At 36.5% G+C, this 15,095-nt stretch overlaps 1 protein-coding gene across 15 annotated transcripts in view; it reads right to left on the bottom strand.

Moving 5' to 3' along the window:
* Vps13b (vacuolar protein sorting 13 homolog B) overlaps positions 1–15,095 on the bottom strand; it is a 576,579-nt gene that overhangs the window by 280,053 nt on the left and 281,431 nt on the right. For all 15 annotated transcript variants that reach the window (XM_039079215.2, XM_039079218.2, XM_039079219.2 and 12 more), the window contains 4 exons: positions 6,058–6,229; positions 5,404–5,518; positions 3,784–3,850; positions 585–993 (listed from right to left, as the gene is read on the bottom strand). In XM_039079215.2, the coding sequence (XP_038935143.1) occupies positions 585–993; positions 3,784–3,850; positions 5,404–5,518; positions 6,058–6,229 (763 nt within the window). The remainder of the gene's footprint in view (positions 1–584; positions 994–3,783; positions 3,851–5,403; positions 5,519–6,057; positions 6,230–15,095) is intronic.

The raw sequence follows: 15,095 nt of genomic DNA, 5'->3' as shown, positions 1-15,095 counted from the left end.
TCAGTTCCAAACGCTAAGTAGCAGAGTTAATCTGTACAACCTCACAACTCACACCATTAACAATGGAGCTATTCATGGCTCTCAAAATTCCTGTCTTCGAATTCTTTTAAGACAACAGAGGAAAATGAAATGTTAAATCAGTCTTGTGAGTGAAAGCAGAATTCTGAATTTAATACACTCCAAGATTGAATTTCCAGAAAGTACTAGGAAGCCTGGGGAAGCCATGTTGGTCTGTGGACAAGTTTTCTTCCTGCCTTCCATCATGAGCATTTATATCAGGATTTTCATAAATTTCATTATTATAAACATTATTTTGATTTTTGAACAAAATTTTACATATCTTGGATAGTAACTGAGTATAGCATTAGAATTCCAGACAGAGAGCAAAAGGCTTCAGAATAAAAATAATCTGTTTTCTCATTCTATAATAGTTAGATAGTAACTCCTATAAAAAAAAGCCATAATTAGTAAGTTCATTCATATATAAATAAGGGAAAATTATTTAATCCAACCCCTACCCACCCATCTCCAAGCTTCACAAAAAAAAAAAAAAAAAAAAAGAAGAAGAAACCAGAAAATTATACCTGTAACAGATGACTGTGTTTCTTCTGTTTGGGGAACAAAAATTCTGATCACACTTGTATTGATATAAATCAAAGGTAAATTGCGTGAAGTTAACGTATGGGTCCTCATGGGCTGCCCGGAAGATTTTCTTTTTTCTCTTTGGGTCTTTGGGAGTTTAGTGTAAAATATGCTTGCAATTGCATTAAGTAAAGGAAAGCACAGAACAATATCAAATGCTTGCGCAGAAAGGAGAATTTCATGAAGAAAATGAGGTGAGCCATCCATTAAACCTTCAGATAACTTATGAAAACTTCTTCGCTCACTCCTTGAGGTTAACTTGTGGCGGACATTTTTTGTTACAGCTTTTGTGTACGTCAGAGAAAGGAATCCATGCTGCTGATGAGCACCGTCTAGAAGTTTTGTGGTTGTCTGTTCCAGAAAATGAAAGCAGAATACACATTTCATTTTTTTTTTAAAGGAGACAGTATTTGTGTGAGAGAAAGAGAAAAAAATGACTAGAATTTTGACCTTCTTGTATTGGCTATCTACACTTCTTAATAGACATGGAAGTGTTTTCCCCTAATCAATTAGTGGTACATAAAATCGTACTTTACATATCACTGAACATAAAATTAGAGTAGAAATTATCTAATTCATTTCCAATGCCTCTTCCCAATACCTAACAAGAAGAGGAAAAGAAAGAGCGCATTAGATAAACAAGACAAAGGAACCAATAAACCTTGCTATCCCGTGTCTGAGATCGCGGCCCATCCACCAGTGCCCTTTCTTGCTATTTCCTTCAGGTTTACACATATAAGCAACTACAGATCAGAGGGAAACCTATGTAATTCAGATATTCCTGCTGAGGCTGCCTTTTCCTGTTGCATGCTTGTTATGCATGCTATGTAAGTACTCTGAGATCAATTGTCGGCTAGACTTTTAAACTGGACTTTATAATGAATGAAGGGAAGAAATACACTATGCATTTTTAAACTTAATTACTTGACCATTGGGAAAAACATGAAGGTGAAATACTGTTTTCCCCTAGTGGTGTGCCTTCACACCATTTGCCCTTCCAAACTTCCTCTTTGTATCTATCATCTCCTCCCCTCCTTTCTAGGCTTCAAACAACAGACTCACAGTAAAGCTAGAGAAAGTGCTCTGCTTTAACCCATATGTCTTGGCCAGTAGACAGACCACAGCAGGTGAACAGGACCTGCTGTCACCTTGGACACAGGAAGGGCAGTGTTCCATTCCCAGGGGTCTAAATAAGCCAGTCTATAAGAAGCTTTTATTTAAACCCTGGAAGGAGCATGAAAGCATTTCAATACACGCAGGAATGCTTTTAAAACCTTTGACACATGTCTTCTGATGTAAGCACTCTTGAAAGGTTAGCTACACAAAGGAAGGCTTGCATTTTCTTTTTTTTTTTATTGGTTATTTTATTTATTTACATTTCAACTGTTATCTCCCTTCCTGGTTTCCCCTCCACAAAACCCCTGTCCCCACCCCCCTTCATTTTCTTAAACTGCTGTACTTAAGTAAGGAGAATAAATACACTTGGCCAAAATGGAGGCAAAACATTTCTTTTCATATTTTCCAATGTAAAAATCAACATTTTATTTCAAATTTAAAATGAATAATTAGAGACAAGAAAGAATTAAGAACTTTTCATAGAAGTGACTCTGGTGGGGGGAATCCTGGGGCCTGAGTCCTGGGATCCCTTACAGAGCTCCAGCCCTACTCTAGGGCAATTATGTTTTTTAACTGTAGAAAGAAAATGTCAAGAAAATTGGAAAGATTCAAAATAAGATCTGTGAGTTGTCTGAAGACATTTAAAGTGATAAGGCTGTTTCTTAGGACTCAGTGACAGTCACCTGCTGCCTTAGCATGCAAATGAGCATGCAGGTGAATGACCAGAAATCCAAGGAGCTTCTGCTCTCAGACAGCACAGCTCAGACTCCTGTTTGTAGTTAAAATCAGTGAAAAAAAGCATGAGCTATTACGCAAATACATATATGCTTTAGATGTAAGAAGAAAGTCATAGGAAATACTTCATAAGGAAAATATTTATGCTTTTTTCAGCTTTATATGTGAACCAGGAAGCATTTTGCAAACACGGAGAAAATATTAATGTTGTGGTGACTTAGCAGACTAAGCAGCAGCTATATTTTAAAGTTTCATGAATTTTATTTACTTTAAGAATGTCACTTAAAGGAATGAGTTTAATAACATTTACATATGTTGAAACAATCAAAAATATACATTTGATACTTCTGAAAGTTACTAGGATGTACCCTAATTTAATTTTGTAGCCAAGAAACAAGAGGACTACAAACTTGTCTTGATTAAAGGCAGCAGTAAACAAAATATTTCTATTAGCTGCAAGAAGATGACAATTGCATAACAGAAAACAAAACAAAACAAAAACCAAGGGAAACACAAAAGAAGTAATCCAGGAATGACAAATGCTGTACTGTCAAAGTCAAAGCTGGATCATTCAACACAAGTAAAAAGCCATTTTACTTAATAACTTACTTTAACTTTCTTCTACTGATGGCAATATTAATTCCTACTCACAAACTCAGAACAGTGATAGTAAATACAGACTGACAACCAGACACCTCCACACTCCCCCAAAGACCAACACTCTTCCCCAAGACTTGAGGAGATTGAGGGGCAGGAGCAAAGAAGGTGAGAAGACACAAAAGCAAGAAAAGCAGGAACAAAAGAGGGGGCGCTGGAAGGATTCTTGATTCTGCTCAAGTTCAGTTCTGAGCCCTATCTCAATATGGCCTTTGTATTTTTTCTGTAAAATCATTGGAAATGGAGGTAACTAAAAATAAATAAATAAATAAATAAATAAATAAATAAATAAAGTAATTGACATCTATATACAATTATTACTTCAAGATTTTAGTAATGGCAATCCATCATGAACTTATTAATGGAAGTAAAAAAATTCCAAACGTCATAAATAAGTTATAAAATATACCTTTGCATTTTGATAAACTTATTTGCTACAAAGAAATTGGTTACAAAACATGAACAGATTAAAAGACTAAGCAATTCTAACTTTAAAAATAATTTAAGAGAAAGAAGTCTAAAAGAAGGTAGTGAGTTCTAATTCTAAATATCATTACTCCTGTTGCAAAGCAAAACAAATATAAACAATTTAAAATATATTCTCAAGAATAAAAGTTATTAAATGAGTCTCACCACAGGTTTTTCTTTGCACTGCAGAAACACTCCTTCAAATTGTCCTGATTGCCAACCTTCCCCAGGCCTGGAAAACACAAGTGCTCCTTATGTGTTTGTTCTCTTCAATTTCCCTCAATTACAAAACTGACCACACATCAAAACACCAGCAGTTCTAAAGGAAAGCATGCTCGGTGCTAAGCACAGACATAGCACTTCAACCAGCAGACCCACCTACAGCAGCACAGCATGCTCTGGGCTATGCATGGGAATAGTTCTCTTTCTATCCATTTTTGTCTCTTCCATAGATGAGAAGGTACAGAGAGGTAAAATTCTTGTCTATTTTATTAAACTCTGTATCTCTAGTGCTTAGCAGAGTCCGGCACATAAATATGCTAAGCACATCATTATAATGATAAATTATATGAATTTTGAATTGCATATAAATTAACAATAAAAGTAAGGATAAACTATAGTACATAATATTCATATCAGAAATTGCTCCAGTTCCTCAATTGATATATTACATAAAAAAATCATTTCATTTTAAATACACTGTACTAGACATCAATCCAAGTTAAAAAAAAATCAAATGCCAATTAACTATTCATTGTTAATGTGACAAAAATAATTGCCATATTATATATTATAATAAGTTGTACAACACAGCAACTGATATAATGTATGTTTCATAATGACAATTTCCAGCTATCTAATATGGATTTGTACTTAGTGGTATCATAAGTATGATATGTGAGAAAAGACAAGTGTAGAAGTAGAACTCGACATGTTTGCAAACATATTTTAGGAAATACAATTATAGAGCAGTACATGTACAAAAAGGCATTGGGTACCTATAGGTATACAATAGAAACTGTTGAACTGGTACATATTATGAATCCATTAAGAAAATACATCTTAAAGACTATTTTTTGGAGATATCATGAAACTGATAATATAATACTATTTAAAATACTATAATAGCATCTCTAGATTTTATAGTATGTGTGTTATTATTTCAAATTAAAAATAAAACCCTCAGTTAATTATAAATCCAAACAGTAAAGATTGGTACTTTTATCCAGGAAGCATTAATGGAGAGATCATTGACAATATCTATTACAAACAAATAACATTTTCATACACAGAGGGACTGCATAGGGAATGTGGTTTTAGGTTTATCTATGACGTTTATGAACAGGTGCTCCACCTCAGTGAGGGCTACAGAAAAGTCACTCAAGGTGTGCAGCTGCAATCAGCCATGCCACCTGTGTCCTAAGGTGTGCAGCTGCAATCAGTCATGCCACCTGTGTCCTAAGGTGTGCAGCTGCAATCAGCCATGTCACCTGTGTCCTAAGCTGTGCAGCTGCAATCAGACATGTCACCTGTGTCCTAAGCATCTTAGCAGATCTATAACACATGGCACGCACTTGTGAGGTATTTTAAGAGCAGTAATGTGGATGTTGATGAAGAGCTGTATGGTATGTTATAAAATGTTACTGGATGCAAATGAGAGACCATTAAGACAGCAACTTCACCTGTTTAAGCACTCTTTGAAAGTGGTAAGTGTAGACAGGAGCATCCGTACGGTGACCAGCTCTAACAAGCACAGCTCTCCTGGAGCTGTCACCCACCACTTACCTGCTTTGATAGTGGTCAATACTGAAGCTCTCTATCTTACACTTCACTTTGGTGTATACATCCTGCACATCTATGGATGCACTGAGGTCTTCTAATTCACTGACCATACAAACCTCTGCAAAAAGAAACAAGCACCTTTTATCAACAGAGTTCTTAGAATCAACAACAAAGTCCCCCATCTTATATTTCACAGGGCTAATAGATCCTGACCATCTAAAGGGCACAACGACTACAGACGTCTATACTTAAAAGCAACATTAGTGTCAAAGAGCCCTTAATATTAAGAGACGGTGTATATGTATCTCAAGTTAGGAAAACCATAGTTCTCATTGAATAGATCAGTCAGTTACCTGCCAAGGATCTCTGAACACTGACAATGCACTGCACTGCTCAGAGTAAGTCACTCGTACCTTGTAGCTCAAGTTAAACTGTCAATAAGCAAAATTCAATTTTACAAAATCAAAGAGAATAGGTATACATAAGCTTTATATAGTAACGAAATTCAATGGTAGCAACATTCTTAAATCAAAACACTTGAATAGCAGCTAATTAAATTATAAATGAAAACTCTGAAGAAAATTATACCTATTTTTTCCAAAAGCAGGAATATATATAATTTTATCTTTAAAATAAGGAAGAAAAGTATTCCTGTACCTGTGTCTTTCTTTTCAAGGTCTGGTGCAAAGAGTTTCACAGTGACTTTGGGGAGCACCCACTGCATCCACAGACTAACGCGTCCACTGGACCCACCGATGTGACTGGTAGTCTGTTCCAAGGTGACAGAGTCTGAGAATGGCGAGTCATCAGCAGCTTGAATCGAATCTCCCTGTGGTGAGGAAACAAACAAACAAACTTAAATGGTGATACTCAACCAGAAATAGCAAGCCAAGCGTTATAAACATATACGACTCAAGCAGTTTATATAGTTATAATGTAGGTGCATGTTATTATAGCTTTTCCAAGACCAAGGGTGTCCAACTAGCCAAGGGCCATGGTCAACTGTCTAGGAATACGATTTTATACAATCAGAGTCAAGGTAATCATTCACTGCCCGTTGCTGCTTTTGGATGGAGATGATTAGCTGTGACAGAGATGACTGACTTGTTACCACAAGGCTTTCCGCATTAACCCTCTCTATCTCTTTACAGGAGAAATGTGTGCTTGATTTAGAGCATTTAGGAATAAATTTAGAAAAATGTAGCAAAGTGATCTGTACAATGTAACAAGAAAAAATGTCTCCATAGACTAGGTTAGGTTTTTTGAAATATTTTGTGTAACTGAAATCTAGAGAAATAACATATGAGCTTAGTCAATTTTATAGGTATATGCTGAACTTGGATATGGATAAGATCCTAAACTCCCTGTTAGCAAGTTTGCTGTGAGAGACTTGGTGGGTGTTTTTTGTATTTAACAGTTTTTAGTAGCCTAGAACAAAATCAATCCCCTTATCTGAGGTTAAACTGGTGCTGAGTAGCTCTAGTCTCAGATGCAGGAAAAGATGCTGCTAGTGACAGAGGCCAGTGCTGTGCGTGTAATGCGGGATGGAGACAGATCAACTTTAGCATGCTTATTTGTTACAAGATGCGTTTGTAATCTGTATCTCAATAGGTTGAGTCTAGTAGGCAGCATGATATACTACGATAAGGACTTTGCAGAGTCCATTACCTTCTTCATAAATTAGTTTTATGATATTGAATGCTTAGAATCTAGAATAAATAAGAGCACTGAAGGTAAAGGAAGAGTTTCTCCACAGTAAACACTTCATAAGTGGATGGTAATCATTAACACTAAGCTTGCACATTTCCTCCTGCCTCTATTACTCTGTCATTTCTCCAACATAACACCCTTTTTCAATTGCATGCAATGCACTAAGGGGACTCTAACAGGCCTGAACAGATTTTGCCCTTTTACTCTCTTTCCTCTCCCTTGCTAAAACCTTTACATTTCTAAAGTTAGTTACCAAAGTTTCTATTCTCTTGCTTGGCCACTTGTTCCTCCTGAGGCTGACTACCAAGGTCCAACTATCAACATATTTAAGTGTAGGAATGACAAGCCCATCTGGCTGCCCTGATTAACCCTGATTAGCATGCCCAACCAAAATCAACACTTATTCTAACTCAGGGTGTTCCTCTTTTGCCTTTATAAACTGTCTACAAGCCAATGTCCCTTCTGTCCTCAGAGGTAGCCCTGTGCCCTCTATCCTTCCCTTTCTCCCCTCTCTTGTTCTCTTCCCTTTCTCCCTAAACTATCTCTTGTCTGTGTCTCTCATTCCTTATATTTGTCTCTCTGGAGCAGAGAACTTGGTCCTGGGTTGTCTTGTGGAATACCCGGACTTTCATAGATCCATAATCTCTCACAGCTCCCTGTTGATTTGAATGTCTTAAGTAAAATAGATAAAATATTTATTTCCTATGTAATCATGCATGAACAAAATGTCCTTAGAATGTTTGAGAAGGCATGCAATAGCGGTTATTTTCTCCTGGTCGAAAGTCAAAGCAGAAGCCACCAATCTCTAGATCTTGATTTTGGGTATAGTTATACCAGAAACAAGAGCCATAACTTAAAGCCTCATTCTCAAGGAGCTGAAGCCATGCTCTATCCTGCAGATGTGTCCTCCTGGCCAGGTAATCAGAAAGTTGCTACAGAAGCCTTTCCTCTTGCCTTCTCTCCTTTAGCTTAAAAGACAGAAGAGCAGGTGTGAAGGATGATGGCAGTGACAACCATTACTAATAGAGCTCACAAGGAAGATGTGAGCAAACACAGCAACAGAATTGGTGTCCTCTGACTTACTGAAGTGGGAAATTTTTAGATCTTTGTCCCAAACATAACAAAAAACTGTTTGCAGGATTTTATCATACTTCTACAAAATAAGTAGACTCTTAATCTATCATAGCTGAAATTTCTAGAATTTAAGAAGCTACAGAAATTTTATTTTTGGTTAGCTGTCTAACATAACATTTAATAAAAAGCACAAACTATTTCCAAAGCAGATGCTTTTTACAAAGTCAAATCAGCAAAAGATGACACAATATAGCTATTATGCCTTTTCAAAGAGATAGTTTCTAGAGCAGAAACATTTCTTTTTTTTTTTTTTTCTTTTTTCTTTTTTTTTGGAGCTGGGGACCAAACCCAGGGCCTTGCGCTTGCTAGGCAAGCGCTCTACCACTGAGCTAAATCCCCAACCCAAGCAGAAACATTTCTAATCAAATCCTCTAAGGAACAGCATACCCTGTGGGATGATAGGTGCAGAGAAAAGTGCATCGAATCATTTTAAAACATTACTGGGTACCCTGATAAGAATCCTGTGACCATGGCTTCTAGCTTAGTAAGCAATTCTGAGAAAACCTTTTATACTACTTTGTCAAGTGGTTTCAATTTTTCTTTTTGGATTTAAAATGTAGGCTGTGATATTGTTACGCATGTTTACAATAATTTCCTTCTTTATTTAACGAGTCTATAGTGAAAACTGGACCCAAAATGGTAATGTTAGACTATTTTCCCACACTTCCTTAGTGCAATTCTAAAATAAAAAAAGCATGGAAAATTAACAAACATATTGAGTTTATTTTTCTAGGTAAATTTATCTTTGTTCATCTGGAAGAACAAACACTTCAGCCCTCTATCCTACGCCTGCTGCAGAGCTCAGGGAAGATCATAGTTGGCCACATTGCTACTCTTCCTTTTCAAAATAGCTTCAACATTCTTGTTCAATCACACAAGCTCCCCAAGGGCTAAACACTTCCCCTGTTGTTTGTACTGAAGTCAACAGTAACAAGTGGCCTGCTGGGCCTCTTGTACCTTTGCTCTCTCAGTTTCAGTAAATCAGCTTGTAAGGAGAGAACCTCACCCATACTCCTCAGTTTACCACCACACAAATGCAAACACAGGAAGCTGAAGGTGCTTGCAGGAATCAAGAGTGCTTGCACCAACTTTAGTATGAAGACATCATTTGGCAAAGTTTCAATCATCTGGGATTCTACAAATAGTTTTACTTAATACAAACAATTGTTAGAGTGCAGTTAGCATCACTAGATTTATTTCTAGTAAATTCCATATTCAAAAATTAAAAACCAGTTCTGATTTACACAACCAAATAGGACAGCATATTTAAGTTGTAAATAAAAAATTGACTTTCTTTAAATATAGATTTAAGTTAAAACACTTATAAACTCAAAGTTAAATTTCAAAGAAGGTCCAGTTAGATAACTGACATAAAAAAGGAAAGCTGCCTCAGACTATTATGCCACAGTGTGTAAAACCACCTGAATTTTTATAAAACTCTACAGATAATAAGTGAAATATTAGAGGTGTTTTCTGATATGATTATTTTAAATAGGCAAAGCATTAAACAGAAAACATGTGATAGCTAACAAAGGCTAAACAACCTTCACTCATTAGCTTGTTCCATGTTCTATGATGGATAAAAAGATAATCTAAATGTCATGATTTGTATATTTTGAATAAAAGCTTCAAAATATTTCAAATAATTAGCAACCTTAAAACAGTAGTATAGTAAAAATGCTCAAACTACACTTACCATCAAAAGGGCTCTCTGCACAAGTTAAAAGAAACCACTGCTTAGGCTGAAGGCACACAGTCGCTGAGAATCTGACAGCCATTTACATTTTAATATACTGATGTCCATCAAACAGCTATGCATATTAAGAAACTATCTTTAAAGCAATAAAGCAATTTGATTCCTGGATTAATAAATAATTCTGGTTACACTGGGGCGTGAACATATCTGTTTCTGTTTTAAGAAGAACTGGCGTTTTAGGCATTTATGTGGCATTTTACATTTTCTCTTGCTTCCCTGTCAGGTTGTTGAGACAGTCTCACCCTATCTTTATGCAGCTTAAGCTACCTGAAAATCATGGTGCAGCCCAGACTGGCCTGAAACTCTCTCCTTCCTCCACAACCTACAGAGTGGCATGATCATGGTGAGGTGGTATGGTGTTAGCAGTATCTGCTGACTTATCAAACTTTTGCTCCTCACAGACATACACCTGTGTTAAGCTGCAGAGCGGTGAGCTGAATTTCCTACCTCAGTTTGTATTACATGTATTTACAGAGTCATTATCTACATGAAACATGATAAATTCTTCTAAATACTTGTTTTTTAAAAGGATCAACTTCATTAATAAATATGTAATATAAGAAAGTAGCAAAAGGCAGTTCTATGTCAGTTTAAGGATAAAGTGATACCTGAGAGTTTTCAAATGCACGACTGATAGGCATGTATGATAAAAGGCTTGGTTTCACACTGCCACTCTCTCATGGGGCACTGTGCTCTGCAATTAATAGCACAAGGCACTGAAACCACTGTGGTAGCCTCTTGAGTCCTCTTTGAGTACAAAAGAAAGTCTCTTGTGATACAGTGCTTTAACCACTATAGGGAAATTTCATGACGCCCTCCCCACAAATATTTTATCCTCCTGCCATCAAAAAAAAAAATTCTAAAGAAGTGAAGATATCAGATCTAGCACTTGGGAAGCAGAGGCAGATGGATATTTGTAAGTTCAAGGCCAGCCTGGTCTACATAGTAAATTCTAAACCACCTATGGCTATATAGTGAAATATGTCTTTAAAAAAAATCAGATAAAAACAAATTATGTTTAAAATCACTAAAAATAAAAACCTGAGTTACAAACTCTTAATTACATCTTTAATTATTTGTCAGAATTGTAGCAACATAACAAACATGTACATATGTCTCTAGGCGATGCATGATGATGAATGATATTTAAATTCATATAAGTTCTTGAACTCTAAATTATTTCAACTTATATATTAAGATATATATTTAAAAGAGTACATTGGGCATTATATTCTGTACTGGGCTTAAAATATATTGGGACTATGCTCTAATGATAAAAATAATGAATAAAGATAAAGATGGTATAAAGTTTGTATGCCACATCCAATGAGAACCTGAAATTATTAGTATTTAACAAAGTTACATCTGAGACAATGGAAAATGCCCATGTAAATAATGTTTTCTACTTACAATATTTAACAATGTTCATTAAATTATGAAACAGTATAAATATAGAAATAGAAAAAAATCAGGCCAACTTTCCAATGTTTTTTAACTCTTTGTACAGAAATGTCCTTAAAGTCAGAACAATATAATAAATTTTCCTTCACAATAAAAAATTGTCAAAAGTTAAGATTACTTTTAACTTTGCAATACTGCCTAATTTTGTTAATGAATAGAACGTCAATTCAAGTTATTACTGGAAGTCCTAGTCAAAGCAATTAGGTAACAAAAGTAAAATCATCTGAAACAAGAAGCACAAGTGTTTCATTTGGCAGATAATCTTGCACACAGAAAACTCTGAAGAATCTATGACCAAAGCTCTAGGATCAATAAACTATGCTAAGTTGTACGATACCAAATAAATAAATAGTAATTCATTGTGTTTCTCTGCATTGCTATTGAACAAGAGAAACTTCCTCTATACTACCCAGAAGAAAATAAATACAAACAAACTAAGCAGACAAAAACATTTGTTTTTCAATGACATCAAGAACTTAGCCTCAACAGACTTGTTTGTTTTTAAGATTTATCATTCAGTACTCTAGACCTCTGAGCCATCTCTTCAGCCCCCTCAGGAGACTTTACAGGGACACACCTGCTCAAACACCAGATGTCCTACTTACAGGATGCTGCTGCTCAAAGGTGTGTCAGCTGAAGCAGATGAAAAGCTGAGAAGGTATATGGATGGACAGTATACAACTTAATAGACTTAGTTCACAAAACTTTAAACTAGTAAACTTTAAGCTTTGTATTACCATCCTCTATATCTGGACTGTCACCAGAGGCCACTGTGGTACAGGCTTACCTTACAGCCTAACACTTAGCGGGGGGGGGGGGGGGGGGGGGGTGGTACACACTTTAGGAGGTGAAGTCTTGTGTGAAGTCTTAAATGTGGTCAGCAAAAGTATTTTTGACATTGAGCCCTTGAGTGGGATTCAGATTTTTAATCAGTAAGTATTATTTTGCCAATGACTAGTATAAAATTCAGTTTGTAAAATGGTTGAATTGACATATGGCTGTAAGACCAGCACTTAGGATGTGCAAGCAGGAGGATTGCCACCAAGCTTGAAGACAGCCCCTGCTACAGAGTTACGGTATTGTAAGGTAGGTTGGGTGGGTGGGTGGATGGATGGATAGACGGACAGACGGACGGGGGAGGAGAGAGAGGGAGAGAGAGAGAGAGAGAGAGAGAGAGAGAGAGAGAGAGAGAGAGAGAGCGAGCAGATGATGGATGACAGATGGCATGGTTTCTAGAAACACAGCAGTGCAGGAGGCCGAAGACCATGCTTTCTTGTGATCTTTTCAAAATTTTGAGTCTTTCTCCCTTAACCCGTGCTATGTCACAGACCCCTTGCTCTGATAGTCAAAAAGTTAAAACTTCTTTTACTTAGCTCAACTGACACCTCAAGTATATCATATAACTTTGAAGTTACATATGGATCATGAAAATTTTCCTATGAAAAATATGCTTTTCTACAAAACAGACCAAGAGAAAAACTTCCCAAGCTATTTTTTTTATAAAAAACAATAATATTACTTCTTCTAGTAAAATACGTGGAAGCATACACTTTTATTTTTTTTATTTTTTTTTTTTTGGTTCTTTTTTTCGGAGCTGGGGACTGAACCCAGGGCCTTGTGCTTCCTAGGTAAGCGCTCTACCACTGAGCTAAGTCCTCAGCCCCAAGCATACACTTTTAATTCCAGAACCCAGCATCAAGGAGGCAGATGCAGGATGATCTCCACCTTGTCTATATAAGGAATCACAGGAAAGCCAGAGTAAAAACCTGCCTTTACCAAGAAAAAAAAAAAGTTAAAAGTAAAAGATAAGAAGGAGAATATATCGTAATATATTTCAGAAGTATAGTACCAGTTTAACATTTAAAAATCAATCTAGTCAATTATAATAATCAATAAAATAAAATCTCAAATACAGCCAGGTGTGGTAACTCATGCTTTAGTGAGCCACAGCCTGTCTGGCTTAGGTAAGCCCGTTCTAGGCCCACCAGGGCGACATATTCAAACCTTGTTTCAAAGAAACAGAAAAAAGAAGCAATCCATAAACACGGAGAAGGGGTGGGGGGGGGGCAGGAAAACAGGTATAACTGCAAGCATCCCATTACAAAGGAAAGCAGAATTTTGCCAACACTAAGGAGGACAAAAACAAATGAAGGCATATACTGTATTCAAGGGAATAAGAGAACTGTATATAAACTGACTACACAGTGGATTAATGTTTGGGGTGGAATACCAACATTGCCTCAGAGGACAGACTATGACACTAACGCCAGGGAACTCACAATGTGATGCTGACACTGCAGAAAAAGACCCAAGGTCTCTTCCATAGGCTTCACTAACCCAGAATTATGGTGAAAATTGGCCCAGCTGCTAACTTGGATGTTGCTAACTGTAATTCACTATGATTTCATTTCCTAGTACACAGAATGGAAATGTTAATCTAAAAAATCTTTCTGAGGATGGATCTCTTTCAACAAGGCAGCTGCTGATGACACAAGTTAGAAAACATCTTTGTTCCTCTGATAAATTCTGCAAATGTCCTATGCAAAGAGAAAGTTCATTCTTAGACCTAAGAAAACGGGTCCATAATGAAGAGAAGAAAAGTAACAGACAAAGCTGAGCTAATTTTCTCCAGTCAAAGGAACTAAGCAATCCACCTTAGAGAAAACAAATGAGCACAGTTCTGTTCTGGTCACTAGCAAAGTCAACATCTACATTATGACTTTGCCTTTCCCCTTTAACACCCATACTTTGTGCCAAAACTCTGAAATGTATTCAATGTGTTGGGCATATCTTCAGTTCAATCCTACTGCAATTCTACCTCATCTGGGTTAGAACCAAGCAATTACAATGAGTGACAGAAATAAGTTTTACAATGTTAAGAAATCAGGACTGAATTAACTAGATTTAAAGACATTTGGATTCACTTTCTTCTCTTGTTTTCCTATCATCCTCCAATCTCATGACTGGATAAAGTACTGACTGAAACTAAGAGGACTAGAAAATACCTGCAGGAAGAATAACCAACTTTTGAAAAAAAGAAAGACACACACACACACACACACACACACACACACACACACACACACAAAGTAATGAACAAGTAGGTAGGAAGGTGGGAACTGATTAAAAGACAGGAAAGAAAATAAGTGCCAGAAACAGAGAACAAAGATGATAGAGAATGTGGGAGTCATGTCTCAATTGACATCATCTGAGAATTACCAAGAACTAAAGGGAAATAGGCCATAAAACACCATGAACTAGGGAACAAGGCAGCATAAAGAAGCATCTACACATGGCAATGACTACTTACTACAAAAGAAAATTTAATCAGTAGATGAAGTTCTAAGAATTTATACATTTGAGACTCTTCAACATGCAAAAACTGTAATTCCAGCTTTGACACTTGCTATCCTTATAACCATGGGGAAGTTACTTAGTCCCTACAGAAACAAATTCTTCACTTTGATATAGCTGTCTCCTGAAAGGCTCTACCAGAGTATGACAAATACAAAGGTGAATGTTCACAGCCAACCACTGCAGTTAGAGAAAGGACTGAAGAAGCTGAAAGGACTTGCAACTCCAAGAAGAACAACAATATCAGCTAACCATAACTCGAGAGCTCCCAGGGACTTCA

This window comes from Rattus norvegicus, chromosome 7 (assembly GCF_036323735.1).
Source record: "Rattus norvegicus strain BN/NHsdMcwi chromosome 7, GRCr8, whole genome shotgun sequence".
In the NCBI taxonomy this organism is placed as follows: domain Eukaryota; kingdom Metazoa; phylum Chordata; class Mammalia; order Rodentia; family Muridae; genus Rattus; species Rattus norvegicus.
Note: the sequence above shows the minus strand (reverse complement) of the source record. Positions and strands in the feature narration are given on the sequence as shown.